At 39.1% G+C, this 27,912-nt stretch overlaps 1 protein-coding gene across 9 annotated transcripts in view; it reads right to left on the reverse strand.

Annotated features, from left to right (window-relative positions):
* Positions 1 to 27,912, reverse strand: part of LOC18431516 (ubiquitin-conjugating enzyme E2 13) — a 48,369-nt gene that overhangs the window by 12,492 nt on the left and 7,965 nt on the right. The window contains exon 2 of one of the 9 annotated variants that reach the window (XM_088858540.1): positions 1,803 to 2,656. The exons of 7 other annotated variants lie outside the window; for them this stretch is intronic. Coding sequence is in view for 1 of the 2 variants with exons in the window: in XM_088858536.1 (XP_088714662.1) it covers positions 1,654 to 1,678 (25 nt within the window). In the remaining variant the exon portion in view is untranslated. Of the gene's footprint in view, positions 1 to 1,653; positions 1,743 to 1,802; positions 2,657 to 27,912 lie in introns of those variants that run through there. One more of the 9 variants, XM_088858536.1, reaches the window with a different exon arrangement.

The following is a 27,912-nucleotide window of genomic DNA, read 5'->3' on the forward strand; positions in this document are numbered from 1 at the left end:
AGGGAAAATTGAAGGATCAAGGTGAGTATGGCATTAGCTTCTTTGAAATATGTTTTGCCCCAAACAACCTTAGAGCCTCTGCTTCCTCCTCCTTTAAAGCAGCCCTCTCTGCCTGGGGTATCTTACAGCACAAATTAATTCCTAAGCCTTTTTGCCCAGGTAACAACCCTATCAAGTGTGCACGTGTACCCGAGCGTATGATCCAGTGTATGCAGTATCTCTATGTAAATTATTACATGTCCACTTCCATCCAACACCACCACCTTTGGTATCTCCACCAACCCTTGTTACATATCTCCACAATGGAGTTGCAGTGGCCTCTTCAATTGTCTCATCATCTACCTCAGCGGCGATATCATTTCTAAAACTATCATTTTGTTCAACTTCCACCCCTTCCTCCATAATCCCTGGCCCTGCATTTGATGTAAGATAGGCAAAAGGAACCCTAAGGTAGACTTCATCAAAAAAGTAAAAGAACATCTTTATTCAAAAAAATATCTTATTAACCCAACCTCATATCACACCACAAACAATATTCTCCAAAACATTAACATTAATTCAAAAGTTACAAACTACAAAAAGGTGACATACATGTCACAGACACTTGAAATTACTGTGTAACTTCCAAAAGTTACAACTTCCAAGGTGACATACATGTGAACGCTTAAGATCACTATGAAACTTCAAAAGTTAGAACCATGTGTCAACAAAAAAACACTAACTAGACTGAAACAGACAAAATACAAATTGCTTGGCATCACATGGAGAACATAGAAATGATGAAGACTTAACTAGTAAGTTTCATAATACTTCATATATTCAGCTTCTGACTCTTAGGAGTTAGAAGTTTCATAATATATCATGTATTCCCCGCCTATGGAGATGGCGTCCTTTAACTTGAGAGGAACAAGGCGGCAGGGGGGGGGGGAAAGGGGGGGCTGGTGGTGGCGGAGGCACTATGGGTGGGGTTGGGGGTGGAGGAGGTGGTGGGAGAGGCACTATGGGTGGGGTTGGGGGTGGAGGAGGTAGTGGGGAGGAGGCACTACAAGTGGAGATGGAGGTGGAGGTGGAGGTGGAGGTGGAGGTGGAGGTGGTGGTGATGGAAGTACACCAATGCCCTCCCTTAGCCTACACGCATACACCCAACTAAAATGCCTATCCATGGCCACACCATGCTCAGATAGAGGAATATTCACATCAATATCATCCAAATGAGCTATAAACAAATATATGGCAAGAAATGACATCCACACATGCAACAATTTAAAGAAACATGACAAAAAAAATTAGTCCACTTTAGCCTCCCAAAAATCATAAATTGAAAATAACAAAGCCATGAAATTAGAAAATTAAAAAAGGGCCTAACAAAAGAAATATACCAATGCTACTAGAACCAAGAAAAAATAAAGAAAATAAAAACATACTGAAAGAGAATCATGGCCAACATAAGAGTAAAGTTTAACATGCAAATAATATTAGATAAGCATAAATAAAATAGGCACCAATCTTTCACAAATTTTATCCCATGCATATATGTGTATAAATACCAACTTCAAAATGGGGATATATAAGATCATGAGAGGGAGAGGTCCACCCTTCTCAAGTGCAAAAAAATAAACCGCAAAAAAACAACAAAGGAAGAAATAGGAGTACCACAATGCCAGCAGTCTCCAACCATACCAAGAGCTTCATATAGCTACAAAATAGAGTCCAAAAAACAATCCAAAAACCCAAAACCTAAGATCCAAACAGAGCATCTACATGCCCTGGTCAACATCTCCATGATCTTCACCCCCTCTTACCACTGGAACCACATTGTCATCAGCATCAGCATCAGCATCACCGCCTATCATTAGATCTGCATCTTGATCAATATTGCCATCCTCCATTGGCTTCATCATCACCTCACCATCACCATTGACTTCGTCTACATCTTCTTCTTCTTCACCACCATATCAGAGGCAACTCTCAAAGCCAGCAATAGCAGGAAGCTCCCCATGTGTACGATACCTAGTCCATCGCTCAGCTAGCAGCATGTCTAACTCCACTTGGAGTACACTCATATCCAGAGACAAACCATTATATAAGTACTTTTCAGATGTAAGCCCGTCAGAAATGTCACTAATTTGGGATCTACGTCTAAAGTGCTTTCATCTCTAACCTGCCTCCTCTCTTGACCACAACGATGAGAAAGAAAAATGAAGGCCTCACAAGCCACCGATTGCTCGGCCTCTTTCTTCCTAACTGGCCTCTTTCTTCCTAACTTGTGCAGCACCTTCAAATTGAAAATCAAGGCCCATAACTATCGCCTTAAACGCACATTGGTTTCCAATACCATATAAATGGGGAGGGCATTCCCACTAGCCTGAACCAACTCTTGTAGTAGGTTCTTGAAAGAAGGTAGTTCAGCAGGGTGAAAAGTTCGATTTGCAGATGAGGAAGCCATGTCAAAACAGAAAAAATATTTTAAATGTCATAATCCAAAAGCTACCCCAAGGATCAAATATGAACATGAAGGACAACATACCTTACTACCATGGAAGGACTGGGCATCATACCAAAAAGACGGGCAACTGGGATTGCTTTTTAAGCATATAGAACAGGTCCCAACGGAACGAACCCCTCATGGTGACAAAACCCAGTATCCCTTAGGCACCTAAAAGAGGACATAGAACATTTTAAAAAGTATTACCATTTCTGAAACCAAGCTTGGAGTAACCTCTTAAATGAATGTTTTCATACTCAATTACAAGCCCACTTTTGAAATCTAGCTCAAAGTAAGTTGTCGGGCCTGATTTATCGTCGTCCCGGGTCGGCCCGAATATGGGTGACCCGATTAGAGGAATCCTCTCTCAAACAACCGTGGGGCCCACGCATGTGTGTGTGCGTGTGCGTGTGCGTGTACGTGTGCGTGACGTGCGGATACGAACCAACAAAGAGAGATTTTAATCAACAAAGAAAGGCTCGAGCACCTACCTTACCGTGTTGGGTTTGGGGGCCGTGGCTAGGCAATTCGCCCTTTTAGATCATTTCAAAAGCCCTCCGGCTATCATTGCAGCACAGTTTGAATTCGGCTCCCTCGCTTCACTGCATAGCACTCGAATCAACACTCTAAAAATGGCCTTCAGGGTATAATACACCTTTTGGGATATCCTCCTATTGGTAGTTAAATGGTAGATTGGGGGTCTGGTCTAAGGGTTAAAGCGGTAAGAGAGAGTAGGAAATCGAGGGAGAGATGGATGACTGCGAGGAGAGTGTGAGGTGTTCGGGGCAGAGAGAGTGTTGGACGAGAAAAGAGAAAGAGGTAAAAGACAAAAGCGATTTGTACCCACAGCTAAGACGTGGGCTTGGGCATGAGATGATGAAATGGGTTGGCATGGTGTAAAATGAACATGGATGTGAAATTTATGAAAGCATGAGGATGTGAGGTTTCATGAGGGTGGGGTACGAGACAAAGTTGATGGTGGTGGATCTCATGAGAATTGAGTAAAAGACAAAATGGTAAAGATGGGATGGAGAGATGGTGTGGAATGAGCTAATGGGTGCATGACATGGTCATGGCGATAGTGAAAGTTAAGGTGAAATGAATGAGACAAAACAAGGAAGTAGATAAGGTGTCATGAGATGGTGTGCATATTTAAGACAAATCATGGGGAGCATGATGTGACGTGATGGTAGGTGAAACATGGAAAGCTCCCATGAACTGGATTTGTAAAAGTGAGGGAAATGAGGTAATACTGAGGTAGTTATGAAGTTGGCAGGTACTGAGGAGAGTTCTGGTTCTTCGACGTATCTATCTTGCTAATGCAGCAGAAAACAAGAACAGCTAATGCGTTGAGTAGTGAGTAGAATAGGTTTAATGGAGGAAACCTAGCCTCGTTAATGGCAGGGAAGGTGCACGCCTAGGAGAGGGCAGGGAAGCTGCAAGGCTAGTTGCGAGCAGGGAAGGTGCAGGGCTAGGAGCAAGCAGGGAAGCTGCAGGCCTAGGTACGGGCCCGGGAAAGTGCAGGTCTAAGAGTGGGCCCGAGAAGGACTATGGTGTATGGTGTAGGGTTTAAGGAGTTGGGAATTGAAAGTAGGAGGTCCAAAGGCAATTACCCAAAGTGGCATTGTTTTCTCTCTCCTCTCTCTTGAAGTTAGAAGCAATGCAAAATCAAAGGCATGATGGGGCAAAAACCTAATTTTTTTATTATGCTTCCCAACCTCTCTTTTACAAATGACTTAAGTTCCTTATATGGAGCAACCACAAAACAAGCGTGGAATACTCAAAACTAAACCAAATTGTCAAAAATTACATATTAAATGAAATAAAATTAAATCCCATTTTTGGACCAAATGACCAAAATACCCAAGTGCTTTTCAACAAATGACAAACCATCCCTCCATGAGGGGCCTATTGCCATTGCTAGATTTCGAGAGCTTTTTCGAATGCTTGCGATGGTCATTCGGGCAATCAATCATCGTAGAATCGATGCTTGATATATTGCGCACGTTTTGATGCCCTTTGATCGTCTTGAAACAGATTTTTAGGAAGAACCTAAAATCCGGCCCAGTCCATAAACTTTGCCATTCTTCGACCACCAATCTAGTACGATCTATGATGTTCCGACTCTTCATTTTGATCACAAATTGAAGAGGACAATGTCACGATCGTTTTACAATAAATTTTGTCCGATTTGGATTCGTTTAAGCATATTCCGAATTTCGGAAGTCGCCAAAAATGGGGTTCTAGCGACTGGAAAATCTTGCCATTTTCAACCTCGAAATTCGTGTTATCCAGTCTCCGATCATTCGCAAAAACTACACCAAATTGTAGCTCTTCGCAATACAATCGCACCGAACCCATATTTGTGATGATCCGACATCGGGATCTTGAGTTATGGCCTCACAAAGTATTGGATGTTCTCTTGTATAAGATCTGAATTTTCATGCTTTCGAGCTCATCTTCTCTCTAGAAATTCTCTCCTTTCGGGGCACATCATGACGTGTGCCATATGTCAAAACGATCGAGTTGTCGAGATCTAGCTCGTGTCCAGATTTGAACTTGATTGGACTCCAAACGAGAGAGTTATGAGCATTTGGAAATCATCCCGAAATGGGAAAACATAGTTTTCATAAATGAAAACTGGTTCACCGAGGCTGCACCGCAATAGTGTAAAACCCGCCCTTTTATAGTAAGTTAGGCCCAGAATGATCCAGGAAGGTCTGATTGAGCCTAAATTTGGTCCCTGGAGGTGTTTCAATGTTCTAGATCTAGCAGCGGTAATCTGATACTGCTTTGAGACCATAAAAATAGGGCTATAGTTGTAGGGTACATTTTCAGCATGATTGGAACTAGATTTGAGATCCAAGTTTCATCCTGATCATATCAAAACTTGTCAAAACGCGACGAAACTTTGCAAGTGTCCTTAAGGTATCCCAAACTACCCTCTCATGCAATTTAAGGTCATTCTAACATTTCTTTAGAGGTAGCCCAGTTTTAGGCTTATTAGGGTAGTGTTCCCGTGGTCTGGCGGTATCTTGGGTATCGACGGGACTAGGTTACTACTAGCTCTCTCCTTATATACATCGAGGATACAAGTGTCAAAAAATACTCTATAACAGTAAGCTCTTAAGTGAATGCTTTCACACTCAATTAAGAGTCCAGTGATGATACATACATTGGACCCTCTCACAGCCCATCAAATCCTTCTTCACCAATCTATGATTCAGATGGTTACCCACTCATGACACTGATTAAAGCAACACTGTTCAACACTATTCTATCGGCAACACTGTTCAACATTATTATGTAGGCAACACTGTTCACTGTACATTACCTTTTCACTGCTCATGTCGGCCACCTGTCCAGGCCAGCTGTCTTATTTTGTTTAGCTTTGGAATCCGGATTTCGAATCCGGGGCTTATATAAGGACCCTTTGGTCAATTGTAATGGCAGAGCGCTACTTAGAGCCTCTCAACCTAGTTTCTTAATTTGGTGTGCTTCTTCCCTTACTATGGTATGCTTCTTCTTTCTTCTTTTACTTGTAAGTCTTTATGATCCATATGTTTATAAACTCTCGGTGACAAAAGAAGCAGCAAGGAAGAGTAAAGAAGAGCAACAAAGAAGAATAAGGGTAACAGAACTTAAAACATGCACACCTAGAGTTTATAAACATAAGGATCATAAAGACTTACAAGTAAAAGAAGAAGGAAGAAGCATACCAAAGTAAGGGAAGGAGCACACCAAAGTAAGAAACTAGGCTGAGAGGCTCTAAGTAGCCCTCTGCCATTACAACTGACCAAAGGGTCCTTATATAAGCCCCGGATTCGAAATCCGGATTCCAAAACTAAATAAAATAAGACAGCTGACCTGCACAGGTGGCCGACATGAACAGTAAAAAGGTAATGTACAGTGGACAGGTGGCCGACATGAACAGTGTTGCCGACAGAATAGTATTGAACAGTGTTGCCGATAGAATAGTATTGAACAGTGTTGCCTTAATCAGTGTCATAATTGAGGGGGTAACCATCTGAATCATAACTTGGTGAAGAAGCATTTGACGGGCTGTGAGAGGGTCCAATGTATGTATCATCACTGGAACTATCTGTTGGTATTTCTGCAGGAGGGGGATGGTTAGCAAGCCAAATGTGTAGCTAGTGTAACAGTGCAGCTCCTCGAGGAGTCTCATCATTCCAAACTATGGTTCCTGCATAGACATCTAAAAGAATCCCTTCTGGCTGGCTTTTGTTAATGTAGCACATGAGAATTTTCAATTCTTTCTATAATTCTGTTTGAAATATCAAAAAATTCAGGAGATTAGAATCATACCATCCAATGGTTTGGATAAGAGGATATAGGGTGAAATAGGTATGTTCTGGATAGATTTGAGGAGTAAGGTTTTGATGGAAAGCTATAATGATATAAGGTCTGTGAGGATAACCAAAGGATTCAATCCATTGATTATAATGGTAATGTTTTAAAAGAAATTTATAGAAGTTGAATGCTCTGGGATTGGGGTGAATGTAATTATTCCATTGTAATAAATGACAGTGTCTGAGGTAGGATAATAATATTCTTACATGGAAATTAAAACATATATGGTGGTTTTGGGTAAGATACAAGAGGAAACAAATTGCTTCTTTTGGCATATTATAATAATGTCTGGTTTGGAACAGGGATAGAAATGTAGGATGGCATCGAATTCCTTAAAAACAATCTTCATGATTTCTGATTAATATTTCATGCATTTTTTGTTGCATATTCTCATTTCTGGATTCCATTGTCTTTTTGAGAATAATGTCATATATTTCATCAGGAACTTCTCTTGTTTCTTCCTCAATTTTGATTATTGCTCCCATGAAAAGAACAACAGTAATACTTGTTTCTTCAGAAAATTTTCTTCGAGAAAACATATCTGCTAAAACATTGTTCTTCCAGAAATATGGTTATACTCAAAATTCCATTGAGAAAACCAAATTGACCATCTGAGCAATTGAGGATTAGGACGAATCTTATTTTTTAATTTCAGCATATTTGGAAAAGCAGATAAATCCATTTCAACAAGGAAAGTATGTCCTATCAAATGAAATTGGAATTTTTCAATCCCTCTTTGTAATGGCAGGATTTCTTTGAATGTTGGATGGTAATGAAGTTCTGATTCTTTGAATTTTCCACTCTTGTATCCACAAATCATTCTGTTTTTTTCTTTTTCTTCAAGTAGAATACATGCCCAAAACTCATCAGAAGCATCTGTTTGCAAAAAAATTTCCTGTAGAGGGGATTTTTAAAGAAGGTAAATTTTGAGATAATCTTTTGAGCTCTTGAACACACTCAGTCTGTTTTCTTGTCCATGGTGGTGCTTTTTTCTTTAGCAAAAGGTAAAGCGGACTAGTAAACAAAGAAACTTTGGGAATAAAAGGGGACATATAATTTACAATTCCTAGAAATTGCTGAATTTGTTTTACATAGGATAAAGTATCGAGAAATTCTAATAGGTGTTTGGCTATATGGGATTGGAGTTTGTACATTCCATTGGGAAAATGCATACCGAGGAATTCTATTTCTGTAGTGGCAAAGATACATTTCTTTTCAGAGAGCATAATACCATATTTACAACATAGAGTAGAATTTATCTAACAAGAGAACATGACTTTCTAGATCAAGAGAAAAGAGGAGTATATCATCTATATATATCAGTGTCTGTGTTGAGATTGGTTTGAAAATAGTGGTTAAAACTTTTTGAAATATGTGGGTGCATGTTTCAAACCAAAAGGCATAACCATCCATTGAAAATGGTAATTTGGTAAACAGAAAGCAGTTTTAGGACGATTATCTGGGTGTATTCCTATATGCCAAAATCCTGATTTCAAATCAAATTTAGAAAATATGTGGGCATGAGAAATCTGTGAAAAGAATGCTATTCGATTAAGCAAAGGAAACTTATCATCAGAGAGGAAAGTATTTAAAGGTTGGTAATTGATCACTAACCTGAGTTTTCTTCGAATTTGTTCAGCTCTTTTATTTACATAAAAAGCTTCACAAGCCCAAGGAGAATTGGTAGGCTCAATTAACTGTTCCTTTATCAAATCTTGTATCTCTAGCTTAGCTTGCTCCATTAAATCTGGGTTAAGACCTCTGTGAGAAGCCTTTGTAGGAGTTATGTCCTCATTTTTCTTAAAAAGAAGTTTAACATAAAAATTCTGATTTCTCTATAATGGGTTTGTAATTTTTTGAGAAACTCAATGGGAATTGGCAGAACAGACTGATGTTATTTTTTGTTTGACTGTATCTAAGGTGTAAGGATGGTCTATACAGGCTATCCAGGGCAATGTTAGGTTCCTATAATGTAATCCTTTGGAAGTCCATTGAACTTTTACTTGATGCAAAACATCAAATCCAAGTAAAAGTTCTTTATTGGGTAAATAGGATCCTAAGAGTTTATGTTGGATAACTAGTTTTGGAAATAGTTTTATCAAAATGGGTTTGCTAATTTGGGTTATGGTAAATTTTTCTCCATTAGCAGCTCGAAAAGTCTGGTTACACGTTTCCCAAAACTGTTTTGGCAGTAAATCCGGTTTTAAATACTAGCTGATGCCCCTGTATCAAAAAATGCTGGTATGGTCAAAGGCTTGGAATAGTGTTCATGGAGTATCTGAACAAGGGCTATTGGGGTAGGCTGGTAAGGTAGGCTGTTTATGTTTGAAATTTCATCCTGTGGGGACAATATCTCTAGAACAAGGGTGTTGTTTATCTCATTTAGCTCATCATTACCAGAATAAGAAATGGATATCAGTGTTTCAGGACTCAGTTCATCATCAAGAGAAAACACAGATTCTAAGTCATCATCAATTTCTTCTTCTAAAACCTGTGACAAGAGATGAATTATCTTTTTCTTCTCCTTCTGGTTTGGACAATCCTTTGCAAAATGTCCTTTCTTTCCACAAACATAGCATCTATCTCCTTTTTTGTGTCCTCGAAATCTTGATCTGCGAAGATATTTGAATAGTTTGAATTTCTTGTTTTTCCTCTTTTGTTCAAACTTCTTTTTTCCTTTCGAGGCTGGTGGACATGAACACTGTTTTTCTGTATCACACTTAATCTTGAGATATGGTTTATCACAAGATTTTCTTAGAAGATGCCTATTTTTTTCCATTTGTTTCACAAATTCAACTTGGTTGCAAAGTCTTTCTAGAGCATGGAGAACAAACAGATATAATTCACCAAAATTGATGTTTTGAATAGTAAGTCCTTGATTTTCCATTGTCTTTGTCGCTTCTTTACCAAGAGTAGGAGGTATGGATTCAAGATAAAATTGTTTTAAATTTATATCATCAATTCCTCCTATTTTGTGGTATCTTTTGTTCATCTCTGAAAAATGTTTTTCAAGATCTTGTCTCTTGAAAGAACAACATTTGAGATGGAAAATTTCTTCTTTGGCAGCTATTTGTTCATGCTTAACCGGGCCTAAGAATTCAAAGACTAAATAATTAAGGAATTCAACAATGGACTGGCTATTTCTTAACTGGGTCTGTCTAGATTCTCCACGACTTATGAACCAATCAAAAAGGCGTCCTCTTAGCCTTACAATGACTTTGGAAATTGTACTGGCTAATTTATTTGCTGGATTAAGCATTTCTGAATGCATCCATTCTTGAATCTCTCTGAATCTGTCATTCCATTTTGACGGTGGAATGTCATCAATAGTAAATCCTTTAGACGAATCTCTATAAGTTGGGGTAGGTTGAGGTTCTTGGTGATCAGGAGGTTTGAATTCTTCTTCCATAACTGGGTCTAGTTTTTGAGGTGGTTCAAGAGGGTTCATCATTAGCAAATTGTCAGAATCTAAAGAAGAAGAAGTTGATTTATCTTCAAATGTTTCAGAAGTATCAGATAAATCTTTTGAGGATTGGGTTTCAGTTTGAAGATTCATTTCTGGTTGTTTTGACAGGTTTTTTAGAAATGAACTCAGATCGTTCATGGGTTTGGAGGAAGTTAATATCTGAGTAGGGACTGAAGAGGCTATGACATCAGGTTCATGATCAGATGACAAAAACATTTGGGTTTCATTTTTGGGTACTTGAGGACTAGTATGAGTTTGAACTGTAATGGGTGGTGTGGGAACAGAAGGTTTCAGTATTGGATTTTGTGAGGAACTAGGCAATGAAATGTTTGGTTTTCTTCTTAGCTGAGGAAAGAACAATTTTTCAGGAAAACGTCTTTCATCTTCAAAAGAACCTAAGGCTATAAAACGAAAATTTCTAGGAGGAATTAAACCTGTAGGTGGGTAAAGTGTTCGAGTAGGTGGGAAAGGGTCAGGGCTCCTTAAAGTAGGGTAGTTTTGAGTATATGGATTGGCAAGTAAAGGTTGAAATTGGGAATGGTATTGTGGCTGAGGATATTGAGATTTCATCCAAAGATCTTTTTCAAGGCTTTGTAACTGTTTTTCTAAAAAAGCTTTTTCCTTGCCTTTCTGATTCAGTAAATAGGATTGCTCATGAATATCCTTTACTGTATACAAGATCTGCATCAACTCTTCATGCAACAATTGAATTTTTTCTTTTAATTGAGCAATTATGCCAGCTAATCCCTATAACTGTGAAAACATAACATTCTGTTTTTCTTCAATTCTGAGTAATGCTAAATTCTGTGATTTAGCATTTTCAGCTTGCCAATTGAAGCTTGCTTCAGCTGGAGATATGGTCTTTTGTGCTCCAGTGACTTCTCTAGTACTGGGATTTTTTATCTTCCATACATGCTTTTCATTTTCTTGAATTTTTTCATAATACTGTAATGGAGGAAAATTTGAGGCATAACTGGAACTTTGACGGTCAAAAGCCAAGCATTCTGGAATGTGATTTTTTCTTTCAGGTGTTTCATGCTTATCATCCCACCCTGTAGGGACGATTTCTGAAACAGTGTATTTGGGTTTTTGACTACCATAAGTCACATAATAATCCCATTTTCTTGAACTCTCTCCAAGTAATCCAACAGTAGGATCACCTTCAATATATCTCTGATGAAGCTTTTGTTGAAATGAAATTTTCTTTTTGTTTTTCTTTTTTGGAATTTCATCAAAATCATCTTGAAGACAAGTGGAACAATTACAAGTATCAAACCAATTATGACCATCAGCTGTTTTCTATTCATAAATTGGTTTCCCTCTTTTGTCAAAAGCAACAATAGGAACTTTTTCAAGTAATCCTTAAAATTGGGTAGGGAATATTTCTCTGGTTTGATTTTCAATAGCTCTTGGAGTCTGAAACCTTATATGTACTGTTCCATCTGGCATTCTTGTCATTCTGGAATCTAATTGCATCACAGGTTGACTTTGATTTCGAAAATTTTCATAATTTGTCACCCATGTAGATGGAATCAATTCAAGCAACCTTTCTCGAGATATTTGTCTAGGTATGTAATGACAGACAGGTTGGGAATTATTGTCAACTTTACTGAACAGGGCAGTATTTTCTTGTTCAAGGGGTAAAGGGGTAACTATATCAAAAGCATGATTTTGTAATCTATACACCATTTGGTAATGGAGTGTAGCTACTGTGGCTATTTCAATTTGTTTGGTTCCTGTAATCTATAATTAGACTTTGAAAGCAGAACTCAGATGAGGGTCTTTAATTGGGATATTAAAGTTTGGGAAGAAGGTAACAAAAATGGTGTCAACGTTTAAGGTCGTTTGCACAGTTCCGATACAGGCATGCTGGTATTCTAAAAATCTAGGATCTAACAAAACAATTCGGGAACTGCTTCCATACCTTTTCTTCCATGAAAGGTTAAGGCTAATTTAATGGCTCCAAAATGAATGTGTATACCCATCTTTAAGCCATTGGGAAAATAAGTTTCTGAGGAAGGTAATGGTGATATGTTGTTCAGCTTGGGTAGCAGGAATTTCATGTTGCTCAAAAGAGAAGCTTGGAAATATTCTTTGATGGCTTCAGGGTTCTTTTTTCCACAAAGTTTTTTTATTCTTTTGGTCCAATTTAAGCTAGATTTATCATAAACATGATAAGGATTAATTAATTGAGAACTAGTTTCAGAAAACTTTTCGGGGGTATAAGTTATTTCGAAGAGATGTTCTTGTTTGGAAAACATGGGACCTAAATCTGTACTACAAGAAGAAACACTATCTAAAGAGATATCTGAGACTTGTTCTTCTGACATCTTGAAATAATCTACGATGCTGACTGTGAAATTTTTGAAATAAAGGTTAAGGCCAACTTTCCTTTTCTAGTTAACAAGGTATGAACTCCTTTCACGGCCTTCTTGCCTCTAACAGAGCTCCTGTTATGTTTAACTTTCAGAAAGTATTGACAGTGGAATAACATCAACACATAAAATTAACCTTTAATTCATACTATGTTTTCTGATGCGAGAGATCCTAGATCAACTAGGCAGACACAGAGCATACTAATCTCAGTATGAACTACCAATTAACCCAGTCAACAAAGTAAATATAGGAAATAATCTCAACAAATCATGGCTCTGATACCAATATAGATGTGCAAAACAAAAGAAGCAGCAAGGAAGAGTAAGGATTAAAATAGGACATAAAACAATCAAAGAACGGAGTAATGCCCTTGAAGTTTTGTTTGACTTTGAAGTAAGATCTTAAATGAACATTATCTTACTCAGTTAAGAGGTTACTACAACCACAAATCTTCAAAATGAATGTTTTTCATCATTCATTATGGAGATTAGAAGAAATCAAAAGGCAATTAAAATCAAAGCTTGCTACTCGCAAGACTTTTACCAAGACCAAAGTACATAGCCATGTACTATACATATAAATAAAAAAATGGTAAAACAATCACAAATTCAAGTCCTTATAGTACAAGCATCATTACAACATAAAGAAAATTATATGAAAGCAGACAGCACTCCCATCTCTTAAAAACAATGGTAAAAACAAACACTTAGCAAGAACAACGAAGTTCATCTAACACGTCATCAATAGTCTCCCTTGCATTCTTATCCAAAACAACATAGATTTCTTGATTAATCCTATTCACCAGCTTCTCAATCTTATTCATCCTTTCACTAAGATCGTCAATACAACATCTCATTCTCATATATTCCTTTTAAATCTTGATTAGGAGCTGAGAGCATTTGTCAATTCGATGAAAATATTGCTCGGCATTGTCCAAAAGCGACTCCGCTCTTGCTACTCAATATGGCACAACTTGTGCTAATGTCGATTTTTCCATGTTCTACCAACAAAACAATAACAAGTATTATAGAATTCAATCACTTTACTTGATGGTAATACAAATGTATGATTTAGGCACAATCAAACATATAGCAGTTTATAGATCACAAATCACAATTCTATGATCCACACTGCTTCTTTAAGTTAAAACAGTATGCTCCTATGCAGTAGACAAGTTGAATCATGACTCAAGCAACTTATGGATCACAAACAACTTCCATGTGATCCTTAGTAATCCTTATTGTAATAATAGCTTGCGAAATGCACTACTGTAGTCCACTGAAATGTCCTCAACTTCATGACTCCTGATTTCTCGACTCTAGCATCATAATTTCACAGCTATAGTACAAAACAAGCCTTCCTCCCAAGTGGTCGAGGAAGCAAGAACCCAAATTAAAATAAAAATAAATGTTAAATACAATAAACATATAACAGTTTATTGATCAACAAGCTCAATTATGTGATGCATAATGCTTATTTCGATTATAACAGCATACTCCTATGTCGTACACATCATGAATCATTACATAAGCAGCTTATGGATCACATAAAACTATTTTGTGATCTACAACAATCATTTTTGTGATAACAGTTTGCACTTTGCACTATTGTGATCCATATAAATGCCTACAACTTCATGATTCATGCATTCACAACTCTAGTAACAAAATTCACAACTACGATGCACAAACCAGCATTCCTACCAAGTGTTTGAGACGCAAGAATGCAAAACAAAATTAATCAAAACTGTGATCCAAAGTTCCAAACATAGAGCTCAATTATGTGATCACAATGCTAAGTGGTTATTGCGGTATAACAATATGCCCTGTGTGGTTCACAAATATGGACCAACTTCATGAATCTCATGACTTTGAGAGGATTGAGGAAGCAAGAAGAAACAAACATGATAAACACAATTAAAATTCATGAATCCAAATGCACGAACAAAAAACTTACCTGCTATGAACCAATACCAATAATGTGATTCTGACAAAGAAACCCTTGCACTCCCTCGGAGCTTGGGCTTCAATAAAGTCAAGGAAGAATTTTGTGGGAGGCAGTTGGCTACTATATAGAGCCCACCAAAGTACACTTAAGACTCTGAAATTAGTCTATTGCTCTTAAGGAACTTCGTGGAGGAATTTTGTGGGGGACACTAGCTTGGAGCCTTGGAGCTTGAGCTTTAACTAGGAAATAGTTAATAATAAAAAAAAAAATAGAGCAATTGATATAAGAATTATTTAAAGGGAGATGCATTAAATGCCAGCCATGATACAAAATAATATTTTTTAGAATTGAAAGACAAATAGCTCAGTCCGAATCCAATAAAAAATTTTCTATCATTATTTAATATTTTGACAAGACAATGAAGATAATTAAAAATACCAAATCAAAGATACCATGAATATCGAGCACATTTTAATAATATATATAGAAAGCCATCATTTTTGTAAAATATAAACAAATCGATAAGACAACTTGTTTAAAAAATATAATTTATGAAATCTTAATAATTTAAAAATCAAGAAATTGATTTAAAAATTATTTATAAGGAGTTGCGTTAAACGCTAGACATGATACAAAATAATATTGTTAAGGAATGAAAGGCATACAGCTAGGTCTGAAATCCAATAAAAGATTTTCTATCATTATTTAATATTTTGACATGACAATTGAGAGAATAAAAAATATTAAATGAAAGATACCGCTAATAACAAAAAGATGCGATTTCTATAAAATATAAATACATTGATAAGACATCTTGTTTAAAAAAATATAATTTATGAAATCATAATAATTTAAAAATCTAGAAATTGATTTAAGAATTATTTAAAGGGAGATGCACTAAATGTTAGACATGTATAAAATAATATTACTTAGAATTCAAATACAATTTATGAAATCTTAATAATAAAAACCATATATATGTGGTATTCTTTATACTAAGGTACATTGATTTAGAGGAAATAAATTAATGCTGATCAGTGTTTCAAAAAGCGGACTGCCCAATGCCTGGGTGACCCGCCTATAGGCAGTTCTGGGGGACCTAGGCACCCCAAAAAACCGGATATCCCTAAGCGTCCACCTAGGTACCGGGGAACCTGCCTAGGACATTAATTTAGAGGAAATAAATTAATGTTGATCAGTGTTTCAAAAAGCGGACCGCCCAGCGCCTGGGCAGCCACCCAGGCGGTTCTGGGGGCCTAGACGCATTGCCCAAGCCTAGGCGCCCAAGAAAAGCAGATATCCCTAGGCGTCCGCTTAGGCACCCGGGAACCCACCTAGGCAGCTGCCCAGGGCCTGCGCCCCACACAGGGGATCATTGAGGGTGACCTTGGGTCATTTTTTTAATACTAAAAGTGCAAAATTGTTGGTTTTAGGTTCATTTCAAATATAAAACCCATTAGAGCCTATTTTAGAGAGAAAAACACAAAAAAAAAAAAAAAATCCATTGGGCCGCCCAGGTTCTAGGCACTCGCCTAGGCGTTGGGTGGCCTAGACCGCCCCAACCGCCTAGGTGCCGCCTAGCGCTTTTTAAAACACTGATGCAAATAATATTACTCTAAGATTTCTCACGAACTATGCTACATATTTGAAATGAGTTCATGGATTATATACGCATTAACATATACTTAGTATTTTATATAATAAACTCTACATTGATAAAGTTGATTAAATTAAGGAAAATTGTTTTATGCGGGCTGGACTGCATGACTACCTATGCGGTCCAAAAAGTGTAAAGCATCCATCTTAAAGATGGATGCAAGTAGGTGTTCCATCTAAAAACAATGAAAACTAATGGTCCAAATGTTTTTTTGCTAGAATTTTTTATTTTTTTGATAAACGTTAACTTTTGTATTATTATAAAGAGTTGGAGTACAGTTTTGGGTTAATCCAAGAGTACCCTCTAGACGGGACTCTCGGTAAAAATAGCTTAACAGACCCTGTACAAAAAGTGGGCCTATAAGGTTGCCCCCATACAATAGGCTTACAATGAGTTTACAAAAAATGTCTTATAATGTTGGCCTTGTACAATGAGAGATTCTTCTAAGTGTATCCTCTGTGGTCCGGAGAAAAAAAAGAGATGGATTGGGTTTGATCTTCTTCATTGGCCCTGGCCCTGTCCTTCGCCAAGAGATCGGCGAACTCGTTTGACGTCCTCGAGGTATGCATCCATAAGATGGGCATATCTATGCAATCTCATAAAAAATCGAAGCAAGATACCATGGAGGTGTAGATCTCCCGGTTGCCCATGTTATGATGTTATACGCATCACCGTCCACTATTAGGTTTTGCCGCCAAGATTGATCGAAACTCTTTATAGGCCCCCTCAGAAGGGCCATGGATTCGGCATGTTGAGAATCTTGGAAACCAAGATATTCGGAGTAGGTAAAAAGGATATTACGTTGGTGATCTCTAAAGACACCACCAGCTCGTGCATGGTCGGGTCCCCAAAGAACACCCATCGAAGTTAAGTTTAATGGCTCCATCAGGGGGTGGCTTCCAGTTGCTTGATCTTTGCGCCTTCCGTGGTCGGTGGAATAGCATATTATCCCATTGACTTAGGAAAGAATTTGCAAGATACCCTTGAAGAGGTGTTGGTTACAGACCCAGAAGGTTATTAAGGATGTAACCTTATGAAAGAGTGTTGGGACTTGGCTAAAGGAAGATTGGTCCACATCCATATCTATTTTTGGAGCATGAGCCGTCATCGTCCTCCTCCCCCTCCTCTCAGTTGGGACCAGATCTATGCTCTCTACCCTCCGTTTCCTAGATTCCAGCCCTCTTCTCCCGACGGCCCCCGCTAACCTCTTGGGGGACCTAAGCAGCCATGTGTAGCAACTAAGCAACGCCACTTTCTCCCAGGTGGTGACCTCTGCAAAATCTACCTCTACGCCCCTCGCCCCTCCTAATCTGCTTGGAAGGAGTTCAATTTCTTGTTCTCCCTCCCCCTTTCTTCCTTGCATTATCTCAACCACTCTCAAGCAAAAACTCGCCTCTTGCTTGAAGGCCAGTTTCCAACCCAGACCCGATGATGTAAGAGGCATTGAACGATGGGCAAAACGCATATGGGGGGAACCTTCTCTCACTTGCAGATGCATCTCTAGTGGTGATTTCCTCTTCTCCTTCCCTTCCCTTGAGTACGTGTTGTGTGCCCTTCACGAACCTTCTTTCGCCACCTTCAAAGGAGATTCCTGCCTGCTTTGGGAGTGGTCCCCTTATCAAGGGTCCTTCAGAAAACAGCGAGTCTAGCTTACCCTTGACCACGTCCCTCTCCATGCGTGGTCCCCCTGGACTTTCAGGAAAGTGGCAGAAGTTTGCGGCGTTTATCCACTGGAAATCGCTTGAGTCTCTCCCTCTTGGCTCCATTTGCCTGTTTGTGGAGGTGCTGGACACCAGTCTAATCCCTTCAAGCCTCTGGCTTGAAATTGACAATCTCTTCTTTCAGGTTCCCTTTCGTGGTCGGGGAGCTTGGCCTCCCTCCTCTCTTCTTCAATCAGGCGGTTCCTTCCCCGCCTACTGATTCTAATCCCTGGACAACTGTCGCACAAAAACGTCGCTCCAGGAGGTGCCTCCGGTAGGCCACCGCTCCTCTTTCGAACCATACGGTGCGACTTCAGGGCCAGGCACCCAAAACTCCAAACTCGGCCATCTGAAAGCCACGCCGTTAGCCTCCAGAACGGCTAGGGTGCGGAACAGAACTCACCAAGCCAGCCCAATAGGGTACAGGTGTCCCTCTCTTGACGAACACCTGACGAATGCTAGGATAGAAGTCCAGGAGATCCTCCTTCCCTCTCTAGGACCAAAGTCGGTGCATGCAAGGACCGATATCCTAACGAGCACTAGGACCGAAGTCGGCGCTTCATTCCCCGATCGAGCCTCAACCCCCCCGCGTCAACCCAGTAAAGAACCCCTTCTCGAATATGTGCATGGCCCGCTTGCCGTGTTGCCGGGTAACCCCCTCGAACCCGGCCCATCCTGTTCGACTACCTTGCGGATCCCAAACCCGCCTCATTTCAGGACCCGACGTGCTTTACGTCAGTGCACTCGATTCCAATGGCCCCAACATTTACTCTCTCCGACCCTTTCTTCTCTTCGGCTGCCACGTCCCCCGCTGTGCAGCACACTCCAGGCCACGCATTAACTCCTTCCGACCCTCTCTTCTCTTCGGTTGCGACGTCCCCCAATGCGCGGTCCTCTCCAGACCACCTGTCGCCCTCGGCATTATTGCCTCCGTCGTCTGGGCACTCCTCTGGTGCCAACCCATCACCTCCTTTGATCTCTCTTATGTCGCTGACCGCACCTACCACCTCTCAACCATCCTTCGAAACACCTCCTTGTCTCTCTCCTCCCCCTTCTACTGCCACTTCGCCTACTACCCTACCTCGAGATCTTGACCTACCTCCAAATGTTGCCCCCTCCTCCTAATGTTGCCCCTTTGCCTTCGGCAGAAGCCCCTTTTTTCCCCCCTCTTACAGCACCTCCTTTGCCTTTGCTTTTCCACCACCTACCCTCTCAGCCCCCCTCTCTGTTGGCCCTGGTAACCCCCTCCTCTCTCACCCTTCTGAGCCTCTTCTCCGAGCCTCCCCCTCTTACACCAGAGATGGACCGTCCTCCTCTCCCCTAAAGCTTCGTGGCTGTGCACTCCACGGACCCTTCCCCCCCCAGATCCAGACTACATCTCCTCCCTTCTTGCCCCGCACTTTTCCTCTTCACCCAATCTGGTCCGCTTTTGCAGGATACACACCTTCCACTTCAACTACGCCTTCCACTACCTGTCCCACCACTTTTTTACTTACTCCCCCTCTTTCATCCATCTTGCCTCTCTCTACCCTTTTAACCCCTTTCCTCTCCTGTACCATGCCTTTCTCGACCATTTCTCGCCCCCTCTTCTTCCCTCTTGGGACCAGAGCATGCCGAACTCGCCTCCCCTCTCCTCCACCGAGCCACTCATACTTGTCTCGCCAGGCTTCTCTTCCCCTACCTCGCCCCCTCACCCCTCCGCTCTCCTTCTTCTGATCCTCCCTCTGTTCCCCCCAGCTCTATGGATCCCTCTATCCCTTCCTCTTCCTCTGAACCTCTTCCAACGCTTTTCTCCACCTCTTTTTCCTCCTGAGCAGGCCTCGAGTTCGCCCGAGGAGCCTGGCACGCCCATCTCTCCCCCCCGCGGTGAGGAACAATGACGACGGGGTCAATGGGAATGGGAACGATCGATACTTGGAGAGAATGAAGGAATTATTTCAGATTAGGGGCTTTCAGCATTAATGCCATGAAGGACCTGCCCACCAGTTCTTTCTCATAGATGCTAAGAGTCAACCGAAGGCGAGTTTTAAAGGACAAAAGGAGCTTCTTAATCTCTTTTCCACAAGCTCATAGGAAGGGCTCTCTTCAGGAGGTCTCCCTGCCACTATCTCCCTCCCCCCTCTGAGGCAGTCTGCTACACTAGCCTCAATCTCAACTCCTTCTCAAACACCATAAAGCTTCTCACTTAGGATATTAGAGGCTTGGGACACTCCTCCAAAAGGGAGGTCATCAAGGACTTGGCCTTGAAACACCGTCCCATTATTCTTGCTCTCTGTGAAACTAAGTTACCTGAGCCCTCTCTCCACCTCATCCATCAGGTCTGGGGCAGGAAGCCATGCCAATGGGTTGACTTACCTACGGATGGCGCTTCAGGGGGGTATATGGGTGATCGAGGACCCCACAGACCACCTCCTCCTATCCTCCCATCTAACGGAATTTTCTGTTTCTGTACTCCTATCTCGTATCTCTGATGGCTTACAGTGGAAATTCTTGGCCATTTATGGCCCCTGCTCTACTTCCCTTCGTTCTTGCCTCTGGGCTTTGTGGCTTCCCTACCCCACCCAGTCTAGTGCTTGGGTGGAGATTTCACTATCACTCAATGGTCTCATGAGAGACACTCCAGCTCTAGCATCTCTCACGGTATGACGGATTTCTCGAATTTCATCTTTAGAAATGATCTCCTAGACATCCCACTACAAGGAAACCGCTTTATCTGGTCCAATCACTCCCCCCAATCTACTCTCTCTAAACTCGATAGGTTACTCCTAGCTCTGAATTGGGAGGAACTCTTTCCGAGATCCCATGCCATGGCCCTGCCTAAACTTACTGAATTTGATCTGAGAACCCAAACCAAACTTGAATATTTCTCTACCCTCAAAAAAGAAGAGCTTTACTAGTTCAAGAGATCTAGAGTCAATTGGCTCAAAACAGGGGACCATAACACTCGCTTCTTCCATCAGATAGCAAATTGTTGTAAGAGAGACAATACTATTTTGACTATCAATTCGAATAATAGTTATCTGATACAGCCTAAAGAAATCGAATTAGCTATTTTAAATTTTTACCAGGCCCTTCATTATGTTCCGCGGGGTCCCAGACCTATAATGGCCGACCTTGATTTCCATACCTTGTCGAAAGAGCAGGCTCTATGGCTGGAGCATCCTTTCCTTGAAGAAGAAATACTGAAAGCCTTAGATGACCTAGCCAAAGATAAAGCTCCTGGCCTAGACTTCATGAGTTCCTTCACAGAATTTTTCCATCGAGGAATACTCCATAAAGCCATTAATGCTACTTTTATTGCCTTGATCCCCAAGGTTGAAGGGGTAGAGGAGCTAAAGGACTTTCGCCCAATCAGTTTGTTCAACTCCTATAAAATCCTAGCCAAGGTGCTGGCCTCTAGATTAAAACAGGTCCGTCCCTCTATTATCTCGTCTTCACAGTCGGCCTTCATTAAAGATATGCAAATCCTGGACGGAGCTCTAGTTGCCCACAAGTGTATCCATTCAAGGCATTTGGCTAAAAAGCCTGATCTCATCGTTAAAATCGACTGGGAGAAAGCGTATTACCATGTTGATTGGTCCATTCTAGATAAGACAATGGCAAGGATGGGATTTCGTGATCATTGGAGAAACTGGATGAGAGGTTGTTACTCTCATCCGCATTTCTCGATACTCATAAATGGAACCCCAAAAGGATTCTTCCCTTCCTCGAGGGGATTATGCCAAGGGGATCCTCTCTCCCCTTTCCTTTTCGCAATCTTAGGAGAAGTCTTTAGCCGATCCTTATCCCGAGTATACCTGGCAGGTCTCCTCATAGGTTTTAAAACTTCTCACCGTGACCCTATAGTGTCGCACCTGCAATACGCAGACGACACTTTGGTATTCCTAGATGCATCTCCTCAAGAAATTGATAACTTGAGGCTCTATCTGAAATGTTTCCAAGGGGCCACAGGCTTCAAGGTCAATATGGGAAAATAAAAAATGATGGGTGTACTTGTCGCCTGACAATGGCTCTTACTAGAATTATTATTTCTAGTTCTTAAAATTTACTTATATTTTCATATTCATGATCTCCATGTTAAAGATTACATGCCCTTAAAAATTAAGTCCAAAAATCCATCTCAAAAATAGATTTAGTAATAGGCCCACATTTCTACATTTGCGGGCTTGGCCGCATATCAACTACATTGATAAAGTTGATTTAAATTAATGTTGATAGTAGTACTATAAGATTTCTCATGGACTATGCTACATAATTGAAATGATTATATGTCTACAAACTCATTACCATAAGTATTATTAAAAGATTTCTCATGGACTATGAACTTGTTATCATCAATGGCAACAAGCACATCCATATGGGCCCTTAAAATAGACTATACCATAGTTACGGGGATCTTGTTCAAGGGATGGTGTTCCCCTCTTGGAATCTCGATCCAGGAGCCAGAGCCTGAGCGGTACTCGCTTCCTCCCATAAGGGGATCTCGATCCCTATTTATTGGGATCTCGCTTTCTAATATAAAGGGATCTTGATCCTTGACTGTAAAGGATCTTAATCCCTATCAATGGGGGATCACGACTCCTCAAAAGATGGGCCGCATTACGAATATGATGGGATCTCGGTCCCCTAGAAATTCTTTGAATTTTTCTCCCCATCTTTCCCTGGTGAAAACTTATCAACTTTGCTGTCTCACTTTGTGTTTCAACTTTCCACCCATTGCTTCCTCTCTTTCATCTCTCACATAACAACAGTTCTTCAATTCCCTCTCTCACATACCAACCCTATGTGCATAGAGTCATAGACTAGGGGGAAGCCCAACAATCCCTCCATAGATTAATCATTCTTGATTTATCTAGATAAGAAAGCTAATCCTACTATGAACTGCAACTGCCTATCAAGATTTGCCTCTTGGAACTTTAATAATCAAGACTACTCTCCTATAGTATAGAGACCTATACAACAAAGAACATAACAAAATCACACATGCAATAGCTCTCTAGATTGTAGGTGTAATTATCTATTTTTTATAATTAACACAGATTACAGAATGTTTCACACAAATTATCTCCATTTATCACCTAAGCAGGGCTACGGCACACAGTTTATCACTTTATCCACAGCAAGTACATGAATATTTGACAACAAGATCTTTCCTCCTTGATAATTGTATTATTAATTTACCGCTAGAGAATATGTAAGAATTGTTCTAGTTCAATTCTTCCAAGTCAAGAAAGAAAAGGAAAATAAAATATCTGTTAATGATGGAATATGAAGAAACTCCTAACTAATATCTCAAATCAGAATTCCAACCTGGCAGTGCTTATTTGACAAAGCTTGAGTAGTATGCATCTAATAGAGATCAGTGTGCTTGAGCTTATAAGCAACGCAAGTTGCAAACATCATTAAGGGACCCCCAGGGAGGAGGAGGAAGTGAGGAACAGTGTAGTTGACAATGTTTTTCATAATAAACATTGAATACCACCAATCTCAATGCATAACAATCCAGTCTCAGCAGCCAAATCCCGGCTTGGGGCAATCATATTGCCATTGCATGCATGTTTAGCGAACTGCATATATCGAAGTACTGCTGCCTCATTCTCAGAGGCCACTAATGCCTCTCTAGCTGGCCGCTGGCACCACATTTTCCCACCAAAACTCTCTCAAAACCCCAAAAATAAAATCCCAGTACTTTATATCTCCCTATCTTTCACCACCCTAAACCATGTACTCCCATTAGGGGTCCATGAATCCATCCAACAATAGTGGTCTCCAACCAGCCTCTCTCTAAAATCTCCATACTCGCAGCCTTCCTTTGTTGAAGGGACACTCAAAGAATATAGACTCCAAGAAGACAATGAGAGGCACGGGCCCATGATTGGGAGATGGGGGAACCGGAAAGTCCGAAAAATGCATATATATTGGAGTTGGACAAGCAGTAGCACGAGGCAACACGGCTCTTCCTTGGAGAGGAGGGGTACTTCTAAGAAGAGGGGCTGGATTCGGGAGATCACTAGGTAAATTGGGTGCATGACAGCATTGTCTATTATGTTGGGTCCGATTCTTTAGCCATCTTGGAAGAGAGGGTTTTTGCTTTTGTCTTCGAAGCGTTTCTCTTGTGGTATTATAGGACTGAGGGGAGGGGAAAATAGAATGTAACGATTCTAGCAAGAGAGGAAGATAAAAGGAAAGATTCTCCCAATTTGAGAGAATGTTGGAGGAGTGAGTTTATGAGGAGGTAGGTAGGCAAAGCCCCTAGGGTTATAAGAAGGGACGGGAGAAGGAGGCCCTTATATAAGTTTTATTTATTTCATTTATTGTCTTTTATGACTGAAGTTTTGATATATATATTTTTGTAAGGAATTGTATACAATGGGACCATTTACCTTTGATACATGGAGGTCACAATTACTTACAACCATCCGTTGTAAAATATGATAGATTAGATGTGTCCTGAAATTCAAGAAATTTTCTTTTAAAGTTTGAGCTTGGTCAATAGAATAAATGCAGCCATCTAATTTCATATTCAACGGTCAAGATTAATTGTGACCACTTTGTACCAAAGGTATATAGTCTCACTGTATACTTTTCCTTTTTTTATTTGGATTTTGTTCTTGTACTCGAGAAGACAAAACATGTTATTGTATAATAAAATTTGATACTCTCTCCAGCCTAAATATGATGTGACAAGAAGTATATAGTTTGCATAGCAAATATTGATGATGGTGCTTGTGTAGCAACAATATGAATGTGTTATATTACACATGCAGCAATACATATAAAGTCTAGCCTAAACCCTAAATATGTTATGACAAGAGGTATATTGTATGCAGAACAAATATTTAAACATAACATGTTTATGCATGTACTATATTGAGTATAACCCAACCCCAAACCATAAACCTTAAACCCTAATCCCTAATTGTATTGCTTGTTTGCAATCATAGTATCATACTAGCATAGTTTATTTTAACAACATGTTTAAGCATGTACCATACTGCTTGTGCAATAGTACGAGTACAACCCAATCCTAAACCATAAACCTTAAACCCTAATCCTAATTGTATTGCTTGTTTGCAATCATAGTATCATACTAGTATAGTCTACTTTAATAACATGTTTAAGCATGTATTACATTGCTTGTGCAGCAGTATGAGTACAACCCAACCCTAAACCATTAACATTAAACCCTAATCCGTAATTGTAATGCTTGTGTGAAACCATACCAATATAGTCTTTTTAAAGGTCTGTATGGATGTGCTTGTTACCATTGACTATAATAAGTTCATAGTCATTAAGAAATCTTTTAGTACTACTAATTGCAATGAGATTGCAGTCTATGTAATCAATTCAATTATATAGCATAGTCCATGAGAAATCTTATAGTACTACCATCAACATTAATTTAAATCAACTTTACCAATTGTGTTCAAATAAAATACTAAGTACATGCTAATGAGTATACAGTCCATGAACTCAATAAAAAAATGTAGCACAGTCCAGGAGGAATCTTAGAGTAATATCATCAGCATTAATTTATTTCCAATAAAGCTATGTACCTTAATACAAAGAATACTAGTTTTTTTATTATCCAAATTTCATAAATTATGTCTTTCAATTCTAAAAATATTACTTTGTATCACGTGTAGCATTTAATACGACTCCCATTAATCAATTACTAAATCGATTTCTTTATTTTTTAATTACTAAGATTTCAAAATTTATATTTTTTTAAAGAAGTTGCCTTATCAATTTGTATATATTTTTTGAAATGACAGATTTTATATTATTTAATTGTGTATGATAATAATTGTAGTTTTAATTTAATATTTTTTATTGTCTAAAATGTCATGTCAACATATTAATAAAAAAAAATCTTTTATTGGATTTTGGAGCTAACTTTATGTCTTTCAACGCTAAAAATATTAATTTGTTTCATGTCTTACATTTAATGCAACTCCCATTAAATAGATATTACATCCATTTCTTGATTTTTTTAATTATTAGGATTTCAAAAACTATATTTTTTTATATAAGTTGTCTTATCAATTTGTATATATTTTTTTGAAATAACAGATTTTATATTATTTATGATATTAATTGTAGTTTTCATTTAATATTTTTTATTGTCTAAAATGTCATTTCAAAATATTAAATAATAAAAAAAATATTTTATTGGATTTTGGAGCTAACTTTATGTCTTTCAACACAAAAAATATTCTTTTGTCTCATGTCTTGCATTTAATGCAACTCCCATTACATAATTACTAACTCGATTTTTCTATTTTTTTGAATTATTAGCTATTTCCTAGTTAAAGGCTTAAAGCTCATGCTAGTGCCCCACACAAATTTCCTTAAGAGCAATAGATAGACTCTTAACTTCAGATTTCAGACTCTTAACTTCAAAGTTCAGACTCTTAAATGTACTATGGTGGGCTCTATATATCAGCCAATAGCCACCCAAGAAATCCCTCATTGACTTCATTGAAGCCCAAGATCCAAGTTTCCAAGCGAGTACAAGTCTTTCTCAGTCAAAAACTCAGAATAACAGTGGTGGTATTGTTTCATACTTCATAGAACGCAAGTTTTGTGTTCGTGCAATTACATTCCTTAATTTTATTTTTGTTTCATTATATGTTTGAGATTCACGAATTTGGTCGACGTTCGTGGACCACAGGGGGCATTCTGTTATCCGAAATTAGCACTTAACTCTATGATCACAAAGTTCAGCAATGTGTTTGGAACTTTGGATCACAGTTTTATTTTGAATTTTTCAGATTCTTGCTTCCTCAAGCACTTGGCAGCAAGATTTGTTTGTGCGTGAATTTTCTTGCTAGAGTCATGAATCTTATGATTGCATGAATCATGAAGTTGCAGGAATTTAAGTGGACCACAGTATTGCAAATTGCAAATTGTTATCACATAAATGGTAGTTGTGGATCACGAAAGAGTTTTATGTGATCCATAAGTTGTGTGAGTAATGATTCTTGATGTGTACGAGATGGGATTATAGTATTATAACCAAAAGAAACATTATGGATCACATAATTGAGCTATGTGATAAATAAACTATTATATGTTATTTGTACATACTTTTATATTTATTTTCATTTGGGTTCTTGCTTCCTCGACCAACTACGACAAAGACTTTTTATTTTCATTTGGGTTCTTACGTCCTCGATCAACTGGGAGGAAGGCTTGTTTTGCACTATAATTGTGAATTATGATTTTAAAGTCGAGAAATCAAGGATCATTAAATTAAGCATACTGTTATCAATAAAATGATCATTGAGGATCACAAAAAAGTTGTTTGTGATCCATGAGCTGCTTGACTCATGATTCATGTTGTCCTACCACATAGGAGCATACTATATTAATTGAAATAAGTATTGTGGATCCAAATAAGCATTTGTGATCCATGAACTGCTATAAGTTTGATTGAATCTAAAATCGAACATTTGTATTGAAGTCAAGTATGGTGATCAATGTTATAATACTTGATATTGTTTTGTTGTTAGAACATGGAAAACTCGACATCACCCAACTTCAGCCATATTGGGTAGCAAGATTGGAGTCGATTTTGGCCAATGCCGAGTAATATTTTTGTCGAATTGACAAATGCCATCAGCTCCTAATCAATTTTTGGAAGAAATATGTTAGAATGAGACGTCATATTGACGACTTTAGTGAAAGATTGAATAGGATTAAGAAGCTGGTGAATCGGATTGATCAAGAAATCTACGGTGATTTGGATAAAAATACAAGGGAGACGATTGAGGACGTGTTAGATGAACTACGTTGTTCTTGCTAAGATTTTCTTTCTACCTTTATTTGTCAGAGATGCTAGTGCCATCTGCTTTCAAACAATTTTTTTATGTTGTAATAAGGCTTGTACTATTAGGACTTGGATTTG

The sequence above is a fragment of the Amborella trichopoda genome, chromosome 2 (assembly GCF_054954075.1).
Source record: "Amborella trichopoda isolate Santa Cruz 75 chromosome 2, AtrichopodaSantaCruz75HAP2 v2.0, whole genome shotgun sequence".
Taxonomy (NCBI): domain Eukaryota; kingdom Viridiplantae; phylum Streptophyta; class Magnoliopsida; order Amborellales; family Amborellaceae; genus Amborella; species Amborella trichopoda.